Source organism: Ostreococcus lucimarinus, chromosome 1, assembly GCF_000092065.1.
Source record: "Ostreococcus lucimarinus CCE9901 chromosome 1, complete sequence".
Lineage (NCBI taxonomy): Eukaryota > Viridiplantae > Chlorophyta > Mamiellophyceae > Mamiellales > Bathycoccaceae > Ostreococcus > Ostreococcus sp. 'lucimarinus'.
In genome coordinates this window covers 695,337-712,363 of record NC_009355.1, presented here as the reverse complement: position 1 = coordinate 712,363, position 17,027 = coordinate 695,337, and the positions used below count along the sequence as shown (strand labels likewise).

Here is a 17,027-nt window from a genome sequence, read left to right as displayed (position 1 = left end):
TGCACTTCGCGACTTGCGAGCAATATGCCGAAGGAACAGGTTACGCCGCCAAAGAAGAAGACAGGCAGTAAGACGGATAAGAAGGCGAGACCGAAAGCCGATGCAGCGGATGGTCTGTCGGGCGAGGGTCCGATTCAAGAGACTCGCGCAGAACTCTTAGCGAAGATCCAAGCTGTGGAGCGCGAAGCGGTCAAGGCCAACGAGCACAGAAACTATATGCAGCTCGAGCGCGACAAGATCGATTCATTTTGGGAAATCACCAAAGCAGAGCTCGAGTCTACTAAAGTCGACTTACGTGATGCTCAGCGCGAGCTGGAGGTGGCCGGCGAACAGCACGAGATGGAGCTGCGTCTACAGACTCATAAGCTCAAGCAAGTCAAACACGAGCGTTTGGAGGCGGAATCAAAGGTTCGCGCACAGTACGACCAGGCAGAAGCACAACTGCGGGAGGACTGTCGAGATCGACTGCAAATCAAATCTCAAGAACTTGCGGCGATGGAGGCGAAAATTCGCGAGATTCGTCGCGAGCACGAAGATCGTCGCCGAAGACTAAAATTAGAGCACGATGCGAATTTAGGCGCAGCGCGAAAGCAGTTTGAGCAGAGTGCCTCGGAGCACGTGAACAAAGTCGAGCGAGAATCGTTTGACGCCATGAATTCCTTCAAGTGTCGCGTCGAAAAGCAGCTCGCTGACACTGAGGCGAGATATTCAACCTACATTGATGAGCTCGTCGAAACGCACACAAAGGCGTACGACGAACTCAAAGAGTACTTCAACTCGCTGACAGACACGCACGTCGTTGAGATTAATCGACTTGACCAACGTCTGAATGCGAAAGAAGAGAGATTACACAAGCAAGCCCTAGAGTTAAACGAGATTCGTAAGAAAAACGCAGCGCTTGTGGTCCCGCTGACGCAAGCCGAACACAAATGCGAGGAATATAGAAAAAAACTTCTTCATTCCGAGCGCAAATGCAAACACCTCCAGTATAGCGAGAAAGCCCTACACGACATACAGAGCCAATTGAAGAGTTCAAAATGGCAAAATGAGATTTTGATCCAAAAGTTGGAGAAAAGCGAGGAAGATTTAGAAGCTCTGAGGCATGAAGGGATGTCGCGTCGGTTCTGCGCGCCAAGTTTTACGAAGACGATAAAGTAGACGAACGTTTGTTGTTGTACTTTCTGTGTTAACAAGAGAACTAAGAGTCGAATTCCAAATCGTACGGCTGGTGTTGCCGCTGCGCGTGCTTAAACTTTTTCGTCGGTATCCATCGCATCTTCAGCCTCTTTGGCCTTTTCTTCCACCCACGCGTGGAATTTCGCGAGGCGAGCCTTTTCATTCTTTTCGAGCAATGATTTGCGCTTCGCCGAAGCTTTGCCGTTCGTCTTCGCCTTCTTCTTCGCACGGCGTAATACATCTTCGGTGTCAAGTACATACGACACCTTGCTCGTGCTACAGCTGACTTTGCATTCTAATGAATTCGTCACGATGGCATTTTCCATCGCCGCGTCCAAGTCGCTAAAGCCAGCCTTCTCCTTCGATCGGCTCAGGAATACGGCGGTGTGTTCATCGTCGTCATCATCAAGCTCCGCAGACTCTGGAATATCATCGGTGGCCGGAGTGGTCAAGAAGGTCTGTAAATGCGTCGCAAAGCGCGCGTCCATCGTTCCCATCGGCAAGTCGGGCCGTTCCGGTCCCACTTCTACGAGTCTAACAAACATTGTCTTGCCATCTTCGGATGACGCTAAGCGATAGCATGCTTCGTCTTGCAGTAGAACACACGCATTTGCGCGGTAGATACCTTCGTTGAACGACGCTTCACGAGCCAATTCATAGTCGTGGAGGTGCAAAAGTTTACTGCTCGGCTCCTCCTGAATAACAAGTTGCACTTGTTTGATGACTTTATAGATGAGCTTGTCTAAGGTGAACAGGAGGTACGATTTCGCTCCCAACAGCGTGCGACAGTCGTCCTCGAATTTACCAGACTCCGTTGTGCCGTTCAACAAGTGGAAGAGTAGTCGAAGGAACTCGGTGTGGACATCAGCTTGCTTGCGCGCGGGCTTGCTTGCCTTGGCCATGGCCGCAGCGCTCTCTCGCGCAGTCGACATGCGCTCAAACAAATGCGAATGAAGACGGAACATGTGGTAAATCTGATCGTTGGCGTAGAACACAGTCCTCTTCATGTTCTTAAGCGCAACTGCGGCCGACGCTTCGGCGGCATCGACGATCCCACTGACGGGTTTGCAGAGTGCAAACTCTTTTTCCTCTTCGTCGTCTTCGTCATCCTCTTGTTCCTCTGCTTCCTCTTTTGGCTCAACTTTCGGTGCTTTCCGCGCACTCGAAACTCGCATTTTATCGTCCTCGTCTTCTTCCTCTTCGTCTGATTCGGACTTCTTATTCTCGTTGAGTTTCTTGACGTCCTCTTTCTCGGTACCCCGAACAAAGTTCGCCGCCGCCTCGGCGGAGGAATCCTTGAAATCATCCGGATTTTCTCGGTTTACGTTAAAGAAGGACTCGACAAAGTTTCGATAAAGCGTCAAAACGCGCTCGCCTTGCTCCGAGTTGAGCATTTCGTTGGTACTAAACTTGATAACGGCGTACACGTCGTCGTGCACCCGGGCGTCAGAGTAATCAAGAGTGAGATCAGGAGACTCGTCCACCGGAGGCATCCCCTTGCCGATGACTTCGTCGGACGTCTTCTTCTTGTCGTTCAACTCCTTGACTTCCTGGGCCATACCCTTCATAGAGAGCGCCTTTTTGTCCATTTGCTTGAAGTAGAAGGATTGATGATCGAGAGACTTGGCGTAATTCTTCGTGTACACGTCGGACCAAATCGGCATCATCTCGTTCTTCAGCTCGACCCACTCTTCCTGCTTTTGGTGCAAACGCTTCAAGACGATTGGGATCGTCGCTTGCGGCGCAGTCTTGACCAGGTATCCGATTTCATCCCCACGATCACCGTAGATGCGCAGGATGGCGCGCTCACACACGGCGCCCAAGTATCCTTCGGGCATGACCGCGGCTCCGCGAGCCTCCTCGGGCATCGCGTTGATTTCTTCCTCAAACTTTTGCAACTTTTCGATGCAAGACTTGGTCGTTTCGAGAACCATGTCGATCTCGAATCGATCATCTTCACAGCGGAACAACGCCTCCTCGTACTGGTTCTTACGCATCGCCTTGAAAGAGTAATCCTCCGAACCCGAAGTCACCGCCACCCAGTTGTCGTTGAGAACATCCTTGCACAGCTGCGTCCTCGTCGTACACGGGGCTGGCGGGAAGTTCTTGGGCAACAATCGGTACGACGGGCCACAGCGCTCGCTCATGGAGAGATCCAACTCCGAAATGGGTTTGGAGACGAATTTCTCGCGCTCGGCCACCACCTTCATGAGTTGCAAATCCTTCGGCGACAGCTTCTCTGGCGGTCGTTTTGCCATAGATGGGTCGAAATCGAGCGCCTCGCACCGAGCGACAAAATCACTAAATCCAGACTGAAGCTCGGGGAACTTGCCGAGAATGTCGTATGCGAGCGTCGACATCTCCATCTTGGTGATGATACCCATGTTGAAGATGTTCAGGATCTTGATGAACTCGTTGTATGCGTCGCGGTTGCGAAGTCTCGCCTTTACTTTTTCGAAAAATGCGAGCTCCTTTGCCAGCGCCGCCGCCGCGCGTCTCGCCTCAGCCTCTTCCGGAGTTTCCGGCGGCAACCCTTTTCTACCACGCACGCCGCGCACACCGCGTCCCTTCTTACCAGCCGCCGGTTGCGTAGAATCGGGCAAAAAGTACGTAAACTCGTCCAAAAGGTCGTGATGATGTTTGAACAACTGCGCCACTTCCTCGTAAACCTGCGAAATCGTCTTCACGTTCTTCCTGTACATGTTCAAAATCTCCAGGAAGTTCTTATACACGCGCTCGTCGTTCGAAAATCTCGACTTGATCTTGTTCACGTACGATATCGCGTGCACGAATTCGACTTGCGGCTTCGCTCTGACGCCGTGATCCATCGCCTCCTCGTCGTCTCGCTCGATGTCCGCGACCGTAATCTCGTGTCCTCGAGGCAGAAATTGATTGAATCCGAGGATTAAATCCGTGTGTCCGCGAAAAATTCGCTTCACGCGCTTGATCACCCCCTCCGTGTCCAGCCTATTCGCCTTAAACTCCTTCATGATCTCCAAAAACTCATCGTACGTGTGTCTCTTATCGCGCAATCGCTCCTTGAGCTCCCTCAAGTAACTCAACGCCTCCTGCTTGCGCGCCTTTTCGCTCAGAGGTTCACCGCTCGCGCCCCCCGCTCCCGGCCTGTCGTCCGTCCGCGATCGCGCGCGCGTCGTCAGTCATCGCGCACTCATCGCCGCGCGCGTCGTCGTCGTCCTCGCGTCGCGCGCGACGCCCTCGGTCGTCGGTCGGTCGCCCGTCGTCCCGTCGAAGGCGGCACGAAAACTCGGCGCCGATCTCGTCGCGAATCCCGCGTCGCGCGTCGTCGTCGCGTCGCGCGCGCGCGCGTCGCGCCGACGCGTCGACGCGCGATCGCATCGTCGTCGCGTCGCGTCGCGTTCGCACCGCTTGATCGCCGCGCCGGCGCCCGGGCCGTCGTCGCGCGAGCGCTTCATCCCTTGACCGCGCGCCGCGCGCGGGTTCGATTTTAATTAAATGCGCGCGCGCGCGAGAGCGCTCGCGTCGGCGCGCCGGGACGCCGCGCGCGCGCGGAGAGCGCGATCGCGCGACGATCGGCGCGACGATCGGCGCGCGAGGCGTCGCGGGCGAGCGGGCGCGCGCGTGTGACGCCGGACGCGCGCGCGAAACGATCGAAATCAGTTTGCCCTCGCGCGCGGCGACCGACCGAGATGTGCGATCGGGTGTCGGGCGCCGCGCGGTGGTCGTATTGTGGGCGAAGGTGGGGGGATGAAAGTTTTTAGGGAGACGCGCGCGCGAACGCGCGCGCGCGCGGAGGGAGGGACGCGCGATCGATGATCCGATGGGTGGGTATTAAAATCATAGGATGACGCGCGCGCGCGGTGAGGCGATGGTGTGGGCGCGCGACGCGCCGAAATCACCGAGGGCGCGCCGTCTTTTTCGCCGCGGCGGCGGCGTCTCGAGCTTGGAACTCCTGTTCTATGTTCTTTCGCACGGTCTCGAGCATCGTGCGCGTTTGCTTGCGCGTTTGAGTGGCTTGCGCGAGCATCGCTGGATCGACGGTGAGGCCGTTGTCGGCGCGAGCGCGCAACGTTTTCACCGCGGCGTCAGCCTTGAGATACATCGCTTTGATTTCGGCGAGAAGTTTCTTCTTCGCCGGATCGACGCTCGGATGCTGTTGAGAAGCGGCGCTAGCCGCGGAATTTTTGCGTTTTTTGCGCATTTTCGCGCTGTACTCTGGATCGCGCCACTTGTCGGCGATGGCTTTAGAGATCTTCGCGCGGTGCTCGCGCGTTCGCTTGTTGGCCACCTTTGGCTTCACTTTCCGCATCGCTCGACGCTTCAAGACGAGCGTGGCGACGAGCTGCTTCTTCAACTCGCGTTGCGTCTTTAGGCGTACCTTTTCTTCATCCTTTTGACGTTGTCGAAGCCGTGCGATGTCGGCGGTGCCGTTGACTCCAAAGGTCACCGTCATCACCGCGGAGTTTCGGCGAACGAATATCCCCGCTGAAGCCGCGCCGTTCATACCTCTCTTCAGGCCCCAGACCTGTTTGGACTCCAAGCCAGCTGTCTCTAGCTTTCGCGCCCGCGCTCTTTCCACCGACGCCCTCTTGATCTTCGCTCGCGTGTACTCGGAATGACGAGCGTTGGATCCGTTGTACGACGCCTTTAGGCGCTCTCTGTACGCGGGATTCGCCATGTGCATGAGCGTCGTCGCGCGAATTTTTTCGATCGTTTCCTTGCTATGCTTGCCGCCTTTATTCCAGGGCACCTTACCAGTGTTCGCGGTACCGATTCGACGGCGTCGCAACTGTTCCACCTTGGCCATGTCCTTCACCGTACCCACGGCTTTCAAGGTTTCAAACTCCTTCTCGCTAATAACCACAACCTTGATCGGCTCACCGCTAATATCGACGCCGTTTCGCACGCGACATCTGAAGACGTTACACGTCGGACAAGGACAGCCGTTCAAGTGGTACAGCGTCTTGCGCGCGCCCATGATGAAACCGTCGTCGGGCGTCACGAAGACGACCCTCTTGTAGTCGTGCTCGACTCCCGGATCGCCTTTACCCAAATTCTCCACGCAGTGCGTCCACGAAATCTCCTTCAACGCACCACCCGATCCATTTGAACCTCGCGCACCGTCCGATCGCATCGCCACGACCGACGCGCGCGTCAAAGACCGCGCGCTCGCGGCGCGCGCCGCGTCCCTCCCTCGCGTCGGCGTCGCGCGCGCCTCCAACCCCCCCTCTCCCGCGCTCGCGCCCCCATCCGCGCCCTCGACCGGCGTTTGCAGCGCACCGAGCTTCGCCCGCGATCCCCGCGCGTTCGCGCGTCGTCGCGTCTTCGCGCGCGTCGTCTTCGCGCGCGCGTCCGCGCGAAGTCGCCCTAAACCCCCGAGCGCGGCCGTCGCCATGACGCCCTCCCGTCCGCGCGCGCGCGACCGGCGTTCACCGCCCGTTCGCGCTCGCGACGCGCTCGCGACGCGCTCGCGACCGCGCGCTCACGTCGCGCGCCGTCGCTCGGCGCGCGCGTCGCGCGAGTTCCCTCGCGCGCGTTCGAGCCGCAGCCGCCGCGCCCCGCCGTCGCCGCGCGCGCGCGCGCGGCGCCTCGTCGCGCGCGCCTCGTCGCGCGGCTCCGCGCGCGCGCGTCGCGAACGCGCGTCCCTCGTCGACCGCGCGCGTGTCGCGTCGAGCGGCTCGCGCGTGCGCGCGCGAATGCCGCGCGCGCGCGCGCGAGGGGTGGGGTCCCCGCCGACGTCGGCGAATCGGCGTCGAATCGCGACGTCACAGTCGCGCGCGTCGACGCGCGCGCGCACGAGGCGCGCGAGCGAGCGACGCGAACGCGGCGACGCGGCGACCGCGCGCGCGCGTCGCGCGGAGGCGCGAGAAACGCGCGAGTCGGCGATAAGGATGGCGCGATTCGCGACGCCGCGGATGATTTCGAGCGCGGTGGCGGCGCGCGGCGCGCGCGCGAGGACGAACTCGGGCGCGCGAGCGTCGACGAGGACGAACGAGTCGTCGATGCGTCGCGCGATGGGCGTCGGTGAGGCGCGAGGGGTGGTTTCGCGAGCGCTGACGGGGGAGGATTCGGAATCGAGCGAAGGCGAGGACGCCGCGGCGAGGGCGGCGGCGCGCGCGAAGAGAAACGCGGCGCGAGGACGCGAGGCGCCGCCGGCGATGATGCCCGCGGTTTTTGATGACGGTGCGATCGGGACGTTCGGTGAGGACGAAGAGTGCGATGAGACGAAAGACGCGGCGGCGGAGGAGGCGCGCGCGTTGATCGAGGCGACGATGCTGCGATTGCGTAGTCGGCAGGCGTTGGGGAAGCCGTTGATGGCGAAGAAGCCGGCGCCCGTGGCGACGACGGCGAACGCGGTCGCGGCGAAGAAAACGGCGAGAAAGACGGCGAAGAAGAGCGATTGGCAGAGTTTTGTCGATTGGAAGACGATGGAACATCAAGAGTACGAGACGCTGAGCGACGCGCAGTTCAGCAAGCTCAGCAAGAAGCTCGCTCTCGAGCCTCAGTGGCGCCCGATGGTGAGTTACCTCATCTCCCTCGGTCTCAAGACGGCGGATTTAGAAAAAGTAGTGGTGAATTGCGCCGAGCTTCTCAATCGACCGGTGCCGCGAGTGATTACTCGCGTGGAGTACTTGCAAAGCGAACTCGGATTGGAGAAGAAAAACTTACGGCAGATCGTGAACAAGGATCCACGTATTTTGCTTCAGAGAAATCGACACTCTATTCCGCGCTGTAGATACCTCACCAAAATCGGTGTTCCCCAGGAAAAGTTGGCCGACGTGCTCGGTAAGCAACCAAGCATTTTACACCTCAGCGTGCAAAAGGGATTGATGCCTCGCGTGCAGTATCTCAAGCAAGAGGTTGGAATTTTGGCGGAGGATATCCCCCTGTTGATCCAGCGGTCGCCCGCAGTGTTGACGTTTTCTATTGAAAACCAGATTCAGCCACGCGTGGAGTTTTTGCGTGACCTCGGTATAAGCAAGGACAACGTGGTGAAGATGATCACGCGGCACCCGCAGATGCTTCACTACTCTTTCGAAAATCTTGAAGAGAAGCTTCGATTTCTCGGCGAGATTGGCATGAACGATAGCGAAACTGCGTTGACAGTGACGCGCCTTTCGCAGTTCTTTTCGCTTTCGGTCGAGGACTCGCTTAGGCCAAAGTTCAAGTACTTGACGAACGAGCTCGGCGGCTCCAAGGATACGTGCGTCAAGTATCCCGCGTACTTTTCCCTTTCGTTGGATCAACGCATTCGCCCGAGGCACACATTTCTCGAGCAGTTCGATCTCGCGCCGGATCCGTTTCCCATGAAGTTGTTGAGCGTGAAGGACGAAGACTTTGTCGTTCGAGCCTCCAAGTCGATCGCCGAGTTCGAGGCGTACAAAGAAGAAATGGTTCCGATTTTCGCCGCGCAGACCGCCCGGGAGAAAACTTTACGCGAAGTGTCGAACTCTGCAGAGCAGCAACGCATGCTGCTCGAGCGCAAGCGCATAGAGTTCATTCGGACTACGCACGAAGAAACTGTTCGCAAGCGCGAATACAGCGAGCGCGTCGCCAAGGCGCGCCAGAGTCTTCGACTACTGAAGGGTCGATCTCAGCACCGCTCGCGTTGAGACATTTAGGACATGATTGATTACCTATTCTTTCATCATTAGCTATAGCTCTATTGTTTATACGATGCCGCACGACAATCTCTCTTCTCACGCGCTCTCGCCGCCGCTCGGATTGGCGAGTTTCATCATCTGCTGTTGCAGCGCGATAATTCCCTCTTGTTTTTCCGTTTGCTTCTTCTGCATCGCCTTCGCCGCCTTTTCTAACCGTTCATTCTCCGCCCTGATGTAATCCAATCGCTTCTCCACGTTCCCTCGCGCCTCGACGAGGTCCTGCTTCATCAACACCGGCCCGACGAGCTTGTACACCTTCGCCTCGTCCTCCAACAACTCCAGCTCCTTGAGCACCATCTCGTTCTCGCTCAGCTGTTGCTGCGCTTGCTGACGCGCGATCACGTTCGCGTTCATCTCTATCACACAGCGCGCGCGCGTCTTCCCTCGTCAGTCTTCGCGACGGTCTCGCTCGATCGCCGTTCGTTTCGTTGACCCAAGTCAATCGAAATCGTAATCACGACGCGCGCGTCGCGTCTTCGTCGACGCACCTTGCGCCAGACTCTCGTACGTGCGAGATTCCTCTTGAAGTTTCCTTTGCATTCCCTGGAACGCATCCATGGCGCTCGCCATCGTCGTCGCGCTGTGCGGCGGCGCTCGCGCGCCGCGCGCGACGCTCGAAATCCGTGTTGTGCGCTGTCTCACAGATCAGCGCCTCCGAGACGGTCGAGGCGGCGAAACTTCAAACGACGACGGTCGATCGCGCGACGCGCGCGACGACGCGAGACGACGCGAGATCGAACGCGTAGCGCATAATGTTCTACTCCAGCGAGCTCCTGTGCGCGAAAGGCGCGATGGGGCAGATTTGGGTGCGTCCAAAGTTTAAACGTCGGCGCGCGCGCGAGCGCGCAGACTGACGACGACGCGGTGGCGCGCGCGCAGATTTTGGCGAATCAGCCGGAGAAGGCGGACAGAATGACGAGGAATAAGACGAACACGATCTCTATTCGCGATTCGTGCGAGACGATCATCAATCCGCCGACGCCGTTGGTAGGTTTAGTGAAGCGCGGTTTCTCGCGTCCGAGACTGACCGACGGCGGTTCCCCCGCGCGCGGCGCGCGCGCGGCGAGACGTTCGGTTCGTAGGCGCTGCGATTGGCCGCGTTGCTCATGCGAGGGGTTGTTGCGGTGTATGCGCGCAAGGTGCGATTCTTGTATGAAGATTGCATGAAGACGTTGTCGCGATTGAATGCGTTGTCGCGGGCGCAACGCCAGGATCGTAATCTTCTTCCCGAGAAACCAGAGGGAGGAAGAGACGCGCGCGCGACCATGACGATGGCGTACGATGGTGATATATTGGCGCGACCTGAATTTGAGCACATGCATGTGTCGCAGGCGTACGACTCGCAGGCGTTTCACATGGTCGCGAGCGAGCAATTGGAGGACGCGTTCGACGTGGCGGGCGGCGCGGCGGGCGATCGCTTCACCGTGCGAGACGACGACAGAATCAACCTTCTCGAGTTACAAATGCCCGTGGACGAAGATCAAGCGCGCATGGACGAGCAATACGAGTACGAGTTTGCGATGCGCGGCGACGATGGTCGACGGATCAGCATACAGGAAGAAGATGAAGAATACATGGACTATCAAATTGCGCGCGCCGACGATACGCTCGAAGAAGCGCTCCCGCTCGCCGTGGAGGATGAGGAACCACTTGAACAAGAACCCATCGGAACTCAGTTGAAGCGCATGCGCGAGCGCGAAGCCGAAGCTGAGCGAATGATGGCGCTTCCTGAACCCAAGGCGAAGAAACGTCGTACGGCCGCGATGGCTCGCACTCGCGTGTTCGTGTTTGATAACCAGACTCATCTTGGGTCGGATGTCTTTCGTGCGTGGCTCTCCAGCACGCGGGACATCGTTCAGCAACGCCCAGACGAGGACACTGCTGAGGCGGTCATCGAAGGCAAAGAAGCAGAGCGTGACTTCTTCTTCCACTCTGAAGCGTTCAAGGTGAATCCTTCGATCTGCGCGCGATCGGCGCTCGAACTCTTCGTCGTCAACCCGAACGCGCGATTCGCGTTTGAGCAATTCATCGGTGAAGAACCAGTCATGTATGAAAGTGATGAAGAACGTGATCACTATCATGATGTGATGTATGACGAACACGGAAACGTGCGGTCGACAGAAAAGATGCGCGCCGTGCTTTCTGCAAAAAAGTCCACGCCCGGCTCTGGATTTACGACTGGATTTTTCAACCGCGAAAAAATCACTCCCTCCACTTTTCACAAGTCAGGGCGCAGCTCTGGTTTGGGTTTGGACAGTGGTTCGAAACTTGCTGACATGTTCATTCCCGAAGACCCCGATGAAGATCTCGCCATTCCGGATAACTACGACCACATCCTCGGAAGCGAAATCGATTTCGGCGAACAACCACGAGCTGGATCGCACCGCCGCCGAACGACGACCACGACGCCGTCTCAACAGCCCTCACTTCTCGAAACGGACGACCAAGGTACGTTCGCGCACGCGACGCCACGCGAAATCGGCAAAGCGTCCCTGAATCTGTTGCAGTTCCTCTCGCGCGCCGTCTTCACCGCTGAGAAACCGGATACGGAAATGGAGAGCGTGAGCGTGACGGATCTGTGCGTTCGCAACCACTTGTCTCGGGCAAAAGCTGCGCGATTATTCTACCAAACCCTCGTTCTCGTCGCTGCCGACTACCTCACCGCGTATCAAGACGCAAGCGAACCGTTCGGCGAGATTACGCTCGTCCCCGGACCTCGTTTTGAGTTCAACGCGGGCGCCGCGTGAGCGCGACGAAATGTGTCGTAACGTATGATATGATATTGATTGTGTGTGTATGAATGAACAAATTTGAGGCATCTATTGACCGAACATCTTCTTCATGTTGTCGCCCATTTCTTGGAACTTGTCAGCCGGCGTCTCGCACTCCTCTTCGCTCGGGATGAGCCAGACCTTGTCGTTCGCCGGGCTGAACATCGACCGCGGGTTCTCCTTGTCGAGCACGCTGAAACCGTATTCGATCTCCTTCGCTTGCTTCAACATCGGCATCGATCGCGCAACCTTATCGATCGCCGCCATATCCTTATAGATGGCCTTGCCGATGTTTTGCGAGAGCGACTTCTGCGCCATCTCCTTGGACATGTCGTTGTCCAACCCCTTCACCAACGTGTTCGCCGCGCTCCCGCCCGTGACCACGTTCAAAGGGTACCAAGCCTTAATCCCTCGCTTCGAGCGCACGTGGATCACGAATTGTTCGTTATCCGGATCGATCGGCGGCATGAACTGCTCCACCTGCTGCTGCATCTGCGACGCCGGCCCTCCGCGTCGTCCGCCCGCTTTACCCTTGCCCGCGTACGTCGCCACCCCCCCACGGCGCGCCGGCGTCGCGATCCGCGTCGTCGCGACGACGCCCTTACCCGCGATCGCCCGTCGCGAGCCGCACGCGCGCGCCTTCATCGCCGTCGCCGCCGTCGGCATCGCCGCCGTCGTCGTCATCCTATCCCTTTTCACGCGTCGCGCGCGTGCCTCGCGGCGTTCCCTCGCGCCGTCTCGCGCCTCGTCCGCGCGCGTCGGTCGCGAGCGGTCGCGAGGCTTCGCGCGCGTGCGTTCGAGCGCGGTGACGTCGACCGATCGACGAGCGCGCGCGCGTGTGCGCGCGTCGACGCGCGCGCGCGCGCGCGACGTCATCGCGCGTTCGAGCGCGCGCGCGGGACGGGGTTTCGTGGTTTTATCGATGGGTCGATTTCGCGAGTCACGACTCGACGCGTTGACCACGACGCGTTGACCCGCGCGATGGCGTTCGCGACGCGTCGACTACGAGACGTCGACCTCGATCGCGGGGCGCGGTCGGTCGGTCGGTCGGTCGACGCGCGCGCCCGCGCGGAATTCGACGGCCGGGGCGCGATCGCTCGATCGCGACGACGCGCGCGCGACACACCGCGCCGCGACACCGCGGACGGACGCGCACGGACGCGACACGCAGTGAACGCGCGCTCGAACGCTCGAACGCGACGCACGCACGCTCGAACGCGAGAACACACGACGGCGAAACATGGCTGCGGATTTAACGGATGAGCAGATCGCGGAATTCAAGGAAGCGTTCGCGCTGTTCGATAAGGATGGCGACGGGACGATCACGACCAAGGAACTCGGGACGGTGATGCGATCTCTCGGACAAAACCCGACGGAGGCGGAGTTGCAGGACATGATCAACGAAGTCGACGCGGATGGGAACGGGACGATCGACTTTCCAGAATTCTTGAACCTGATGGCGCGAAAGATGAAGGATACGGACAGCGAAGAGGAGCTGCAAGAGGCGTTCAAGGTCTTCGATAAGGATGGTAATGGGACTATTTCCGCGGCTGAATTGCGACACGTGATGACGAACTTGGGAGAGAAGCTCACGGACGAGGAAGTTGACGAAATGATTCGCGAAGCCGACGTCGACGGCGACGGCGAAGTCAACTACGAAGAATTCGTCAAGATGATGATGGCCAAGTAAGACGGACAACGTAACGAAACTTGAATTATACTATTTTCATCGCACTCTACCACTATATTGCTCATTTCGCCGGCGTCTTCGCGAAGGCGGAGACCGGACGAAGCGAGCGCAAGCCCGACGTCGCGGGACAATTTTGACGCTTTTAAATAAAAATGAATCGGTCTGATTTACATCATTACAACTCGCGCGCTACGTCTGCTCGGCTATTGCTCTACGCTGGCACGTTTTTCAACCTCGCACGGGCTTTAACCCGAGCTTGGCGCGAATGGCGTTCGCCTCCGCGATTTCTGGGTCGACCTCGGCGGCGGGTTTCTTTTCCTTCTTTTCCTTCTTTTCCTTCTTCTCTTTCTTCTCTTTCTTTTCCTTTTTTTCAGACTCGCGAAAGTAATCAGCGCGATGATCGCCTGGGCGCGCATGTTCGCCGCGATCACCGCGATTTCCGCCGCGATCTCGCGACAACCCTCTCACGCCGCCGCCGCGACGCTCGCCGTAGTCGCCACCGCCGCCGCGACGCTGCGGCGACCTCGAACGATGGCGCGCGTTTCCTTCATCGTGAAGATCGACTGGTTGCCGCCGGTTCACTTTGGCCGCTGGCGTGGAGGCGTTCGCTAGCTCGCCCTCTTCATCCTCCTCACGTGGGCGCTTACCGGCGGCGTCTCGTGTCGCCGTCGTGTCCAACTCGTCGTCGTCCCCGTCGACGTCCATCCGCATCTCGCGCCCGATCGCCTCCTCCACCGCATTCTCCAACTGCTCTTCTAAATCTTTCACGTCGGTTTCTAACGCGCTCACGCGCGGTTCGAGCGATCCCGCGGCTTCGAGCGCCTGTCGATGCGGCACCCGCGGCAACGCGACGTCGCAAAACATATCTTTCGTCAACAAGTTGTTCACAAACTCGTCCACGTGCGTCAGCACGTACTTGCCATCTCGGCTGCGATACCGAACCTTCCTGTAATCGTTCAATAAAGGCTCGAGATACTGGTATACATCCGTCGGCTTTCCGACCAAGCGCAGATAAAACGCCCCGAGCAACCGCACGTACTTGTGGTCTTCGTTCTTTATGAACTCCAATATGATCTCTTTTTCGGGCTGAATCTGCAACAGCTTCAGCGTGAGACACAGAAACTCCGTCGCTCGATTGTTCCCGCCGTATATTCCCCCCACCGCGCGTAAATCCACCGCCAAGTCCACGAGCGCCTCGGCGCTCACCGCGAAACACTTCTCCTTCCAGTACGTCATCGCGTACACCTTATCGCGCGTGATGCGCTCCATGATATTCTGCGTCGACGAAAACGAGCGCGCGAATCGCATCGTCAGTCTCGCGTCTCTGGTCGCCTCGCGAACGCGCGTTTCGCGCGTTTCGCGCGTCGTTTCGAGCGAATCCGCGCCGCCGCGCGCGACGCACCTGCGGGTCCATCCCGCGCACGGTCTTCGCCAGCGGATCCGTGGCGTTCGCCATGGCGCGCGATGTCTTCCTTCGTCCCGTTCACCGATTCTCGCGCGCGTGCGGGGCGTGCGGCGCGATCGAGGCGTCGCGCGCGCGCGTCTGCGGCGCCGCACTCGACGACTCGCGCCGATATGGCGCGACGACTCCACGGGAAACGGTTCAAGGTGCGCGAGCGACGCGAGCGAAGGCGCGCGGGTGACGCTTGAAACCTCCGCGGCGGTGCGCGGCGACGCGGACGCGCGGAGAGGGGCGCGGCGAGGCGCGGTGGCGAATGCGATTTTCAAACTTGAAACGCGCTGACGATTTATGTGACTTTGCGCGACGCAGGCGCCGCAGCGGCGATTATCGGGCGCGGATGGCGCGGAGCGACAAGGTATGTGACGTTCGGGGTCGACGCGCGCGCGCGTGGGGGCGTTGAGAAGGCGCACGCGTGGGAAAGGATGAATTGAGATTTTTGAAATTTCAATGGCTGTTGGAGTCCGAAGGGTCCGCGACGGCGCTCGTTCGCCTCGTCGCCGCGCGCGGCGCGTCCCGACGGCGCGCGCGCGCGCGCGAAGTGTTCGTAAGACTGACTGCGGTGCGTGATGCGCGTTTTCCCTCGCGCGCAGAGTTAGACAAGAAGAAGCGGCGTTATCGCCCGGGGACGTTGGCGCTAAAGGAGATTAGGAGGTTTCAGAAGACGACGGATTTGTTGATTCGGAAGATGCCGTTCGCGCGATTGGTGCGTTTCATCGCGCGAGACGGTGTAAACGATTCGAACGTCGTCTCGCCGCGCTCGACCGACGCGCTCTCAGACACTGACGAACCTCGCTTTCCCCTCGACTCGCAGGTTCGAGAGATTTCAAACGAGCTCTCGCCCGAACCGTTGCGTTACACGGCGGAGAGTTTGTTAGCGTTACAGGAGGCCACGGAGGACTTTTTGGTGCATCTTTTCGAGGACTGCAACCTTTGCGCGATTCACGCCAAGCGCGTGACCATCATGCCCAAGGATTTGCAGCTCGCTCGACGCATTCGAGGCCCAATCTACGGCGTCGCCGCCTACTAGGCGTCTCGCGCGTCCCACTCTAGTTCCCGCCCTCGACGTCCTCGCGCGCGCGCGCGCGAGGACCCGCCGACCATCGCGTCTCCGGCGCGTCCTCGCTCGTTCGCGCGCGTCGCGTCCTTCATAGCCTGTAATCTAAACACTGTTTCGCGGACCCCGGAGGTGTCCCGTCTCCCATCCCGGTCGCGATCTCGATCTCGATCTCGCGACGTCGACGCGCGATGACGTCACGCCCTCGGCGCGACGCGCGCACACGACGACGCGCGGCGCCGACCGACGCGCGCCCGCACGCGCGCCTCGACGCGCGCAAAGACGCGAACGCGCGCTCGCCTCGACGCGCGCAAAGACGGACGCGCGACGGCGGACGCGACGACGACGCGACGACGCGCGCGGGACGCGCACGTAAATGCCACTGGTGGGCGCGCGAAGCACGGAGCGGAGCGCGTTCACGTCGACGTTTCAGACGTTTCAGGCGGTGAATCAGACGTCGAGCGCGAGCACGTCGACCGGAATGACGGCGGGGAGCGGCGGGAGCGGACGGGCGAAGCGCGCGGGGGCGGGGGCGCGAGGGAGCGGGACGCCGCCGAGCGGGGCGGTGAGCAAGCCGACGGCGCGAGGGGGACGGGCGGCGGCGAATCAGGGTGGGTTCGGGATGGGGTACGTCGGACGAAACTCGATGCACATTCCGCACGGGAACACGGCGCTGAGCGTGAAGGCGGACGAGGAACGATTGAACACGATCACGGATGAGAAGGAGAGAAAACGGCTCAAGCGTTTGTTGCGAAACCGCGTGTCGGCGCAGCAAGCGCGAGAACGGAAAAAGGCGTATCTCGCGTCTTTGGAACAAACGGAGGCGCAAAAGGCGAACCGATTGCACGAGTTGGAAAACCGCGTGACGACTCTGGAAAGAGAGAACCAAATGCTTCGTCAAGTTATCCAAACCGTCACTCGTCGCGCCGTGCCGCCGAACGCGTCAGACTTCCAAGTTCCGGCGATGTGATCATAGATTCTTTTATTAGAGCGCTCCACTAGACGCCATTCATTCATGTTGCATCCGATGCTCCGATGTGGTACCTTACGTGTTACGAGGACCTGGATGCTTGATTATCAATCTTTGTTTCAATGTTTATCGAATGCTATTCACGCTATCATTCCGCGCCGACCCTCTACGCTCGTGTTCTACAACGAACGGACACCTGTCGCGCGCTCTGTGCTCGCGAGCGAATTTCTGAGTCATCATGTCATCATTCGTCGGTGAGTT

General features: G+C 59.3%; 11 protein-coding genes across 11 annotated transcripts; 6 read left to right on the top strand and 5 right to left on the bottom strand.

Annotated features, from left to right (window-relative positions):
- Positions 1 to 24: 24 nt before the first annotated feature.
- On the top strand, positions 25 to 1,158 carry OSTLU_40013 (predicted protein; the record flags this gene model as incomplete). Its single annotated transcript, XM_001415871.1, has 1 exon — positions 25 to 1,158. The coding sequence occupies one exon, from the start codon at positions 25 to 27 to the stop codon at positions 1,156 to 1,158; it is 1,134 nt and encodes a 377-aa protein (XP_001415908.1).
- A 224-nt stretch (positions 1,159 to 1,382) lies between these two features.
- OSTLU_239 (predicted protein) lies at positions 1,383 to 4,268 on the bottom strand (the record flags this gene model as incomplete). The annotated part of the gene is made up of 1 exon (XM_001415538.1): positions 1,383 to 4,268. A coding segment is annotated over one exon (2,886 nt), but the record flags the coding sequence as incomplete, so codon positions are not given.
- A 782-nt stretch (positions 4,269 to 5,050) lies between these two features.
- On the bottom strand, positions 5,051 to 6,133 carry OSTLU_13858 (predicted protein; the record flags this gene model as incomplete). The annotated part of the gene is made up of 1 exon (XM_001415537.1): positions 5,051 to 6,133. One exon carries the CDS (start codon positions 6,131 to 6,133, stop codon positions 5,051 to 5,053), a length of 1,083 nt encoding a protein of 360 aa, XP_001415574.1.
- A 1,537-nt stretch (positions 6,134 to 7,670) lies between these two features.
- On the top strand, positions 7,671 to 8,768 carry OSTLU_39628 (predicted protein; the record flags this gene model as incomplete). Its single annotated transcript, XM_001415870.1, has 1 exon — positions 7,671 to 8,768. The coding sequence occupies one exon, from the start codon at positions 7,671 to 7,673 to the stop codon at positions 8,766 to 8,768; it is 1,098 nt and encodes a 365-aa protein (XP_001415907.1).
- Positions 8,769 to 8,855: 87 nt separating this feature from the next.
- On the bottom strand, positions 8,856 to 9,389 carry OSTLU_29026 (predicted protein; the record flags this gene model as incomplete). Its single annotated transcript, XM_001415536.1, has 2 exons — positions 8,856 to 9,175; positions 9,308 to 9,389. The coding sequence occupies 2 exons, from the start codon at positions 9,387 to 9,389 to the stop codon at positions 8,856 to 8,858; spliced, it is 402 nt and encodes a 133-aa protein (XP_001415573.1).
- A 521-nt stretch (positions 9,390 to 9,910) lies between these two features.
- OSTLU_92169 (predicted protein) lies at positions 9,911 to 11,566 on the top strand (the record flags this gene model as incomplete). The annotated part of the gene is made up of 1 exon (XM_001415869.1): positions 9,911 to 11,566. A coding segment is annotated over one exon (1,656 nt), but the record flags the coding sequence as incomplete, so codon positions are not given.
- A 72-nt stretch (positions 11,567 to 11,638) lies between these two features.
- Positions 11,639 to 12,082, bottom strand: OSTLU_29024 (predicted protein; the record flags this gene model as incomplete). Its single annotated transcript, XM_001415535.1, has 1 exon — positions 11,639 to 12,082. One exon carries the CDS (start codon positions 12,080 to 12,082, stop codon positions 11,639 to 11,641), a length of 444 nt encoding a protein of 147 aa, XP_001415572.1.
- Positions 12,083 to 12,830: 748 nt separating this feature from the next.
- OSTLU_39965 (predicted protein) lies at positions 12,831 to 13,280 on the top strand (the record flags this gene model as incomplete). The annotated part of the gene is made up of 1 exon (XM_001415868.1): positions 12,831 to 13,280. The coding sequence occupies one exon, from the start codon at positions 12,831 to 12,833 to the stop codon at positions 13,278 to 13,280; it is 450 nt and encodes a 149-aa protein (XP_001415905.1).
- A 228-nt stretch (positions 13,281 to 13,508) lies between these two features.
- On the bottom strand, positions 13,509 to 14,736 carry OSTLU_39976 (predicted protein; the record flags this gene model as incomplete). Its single annotated transcript, XM_001415534.1, has 2 exons — positions 13,509 to 14,555; positions 14,683 to 14,736. 2 exons carry the CDS (start codon positions 14,734 to 14,736, stop codon positions 13,509 to 13,511), a joined length of 1,101 nt encoding a protein of 366 aa, XP_001415571.1.
- Positions 14,737 to 14,855: 119 nt separating this feature from the next.
- HTR3504 (predicted protein) lies at positions 14,856 to 15,769 on the top strand (the record flags this gene model as incomplete). The annotated part of the gene is made up of 4 exons (XM_001415867.1): positions 14,856 to 14,888; positions 15,052 to 15,097; positions 15,333 to 15,445; positions 15,554 to 15,769. The coding sequence occupies 4 exons, from the start codon at positions 14,856 to 14,858 to the stop codon at positions 15,767 to 15,769; spliced, it is 408 nt and encodes a 135-aa protein (XP_001415904.1).
- Positions 15,770 to 16,277: 508 nt separating this feature from the next.
- OSTLU_29020 (predicted protein) lies at positions 16,278 to 16,766 on the top strand (the record flags this gene model as incomplete). Its single annotated transcript, XM_001415866.1, has 1 exon — positions 16,278 to 16,766. One exon carries the CDS (start codon positions 16,278 to 16,280, stop codon positions 16,764 to 16,766), a length of 489 nt encoding a protein of 162 aa, XP_001415903.1.
- Positions 16,767 to 17,027: the final 261 nt, after the last annotated feature.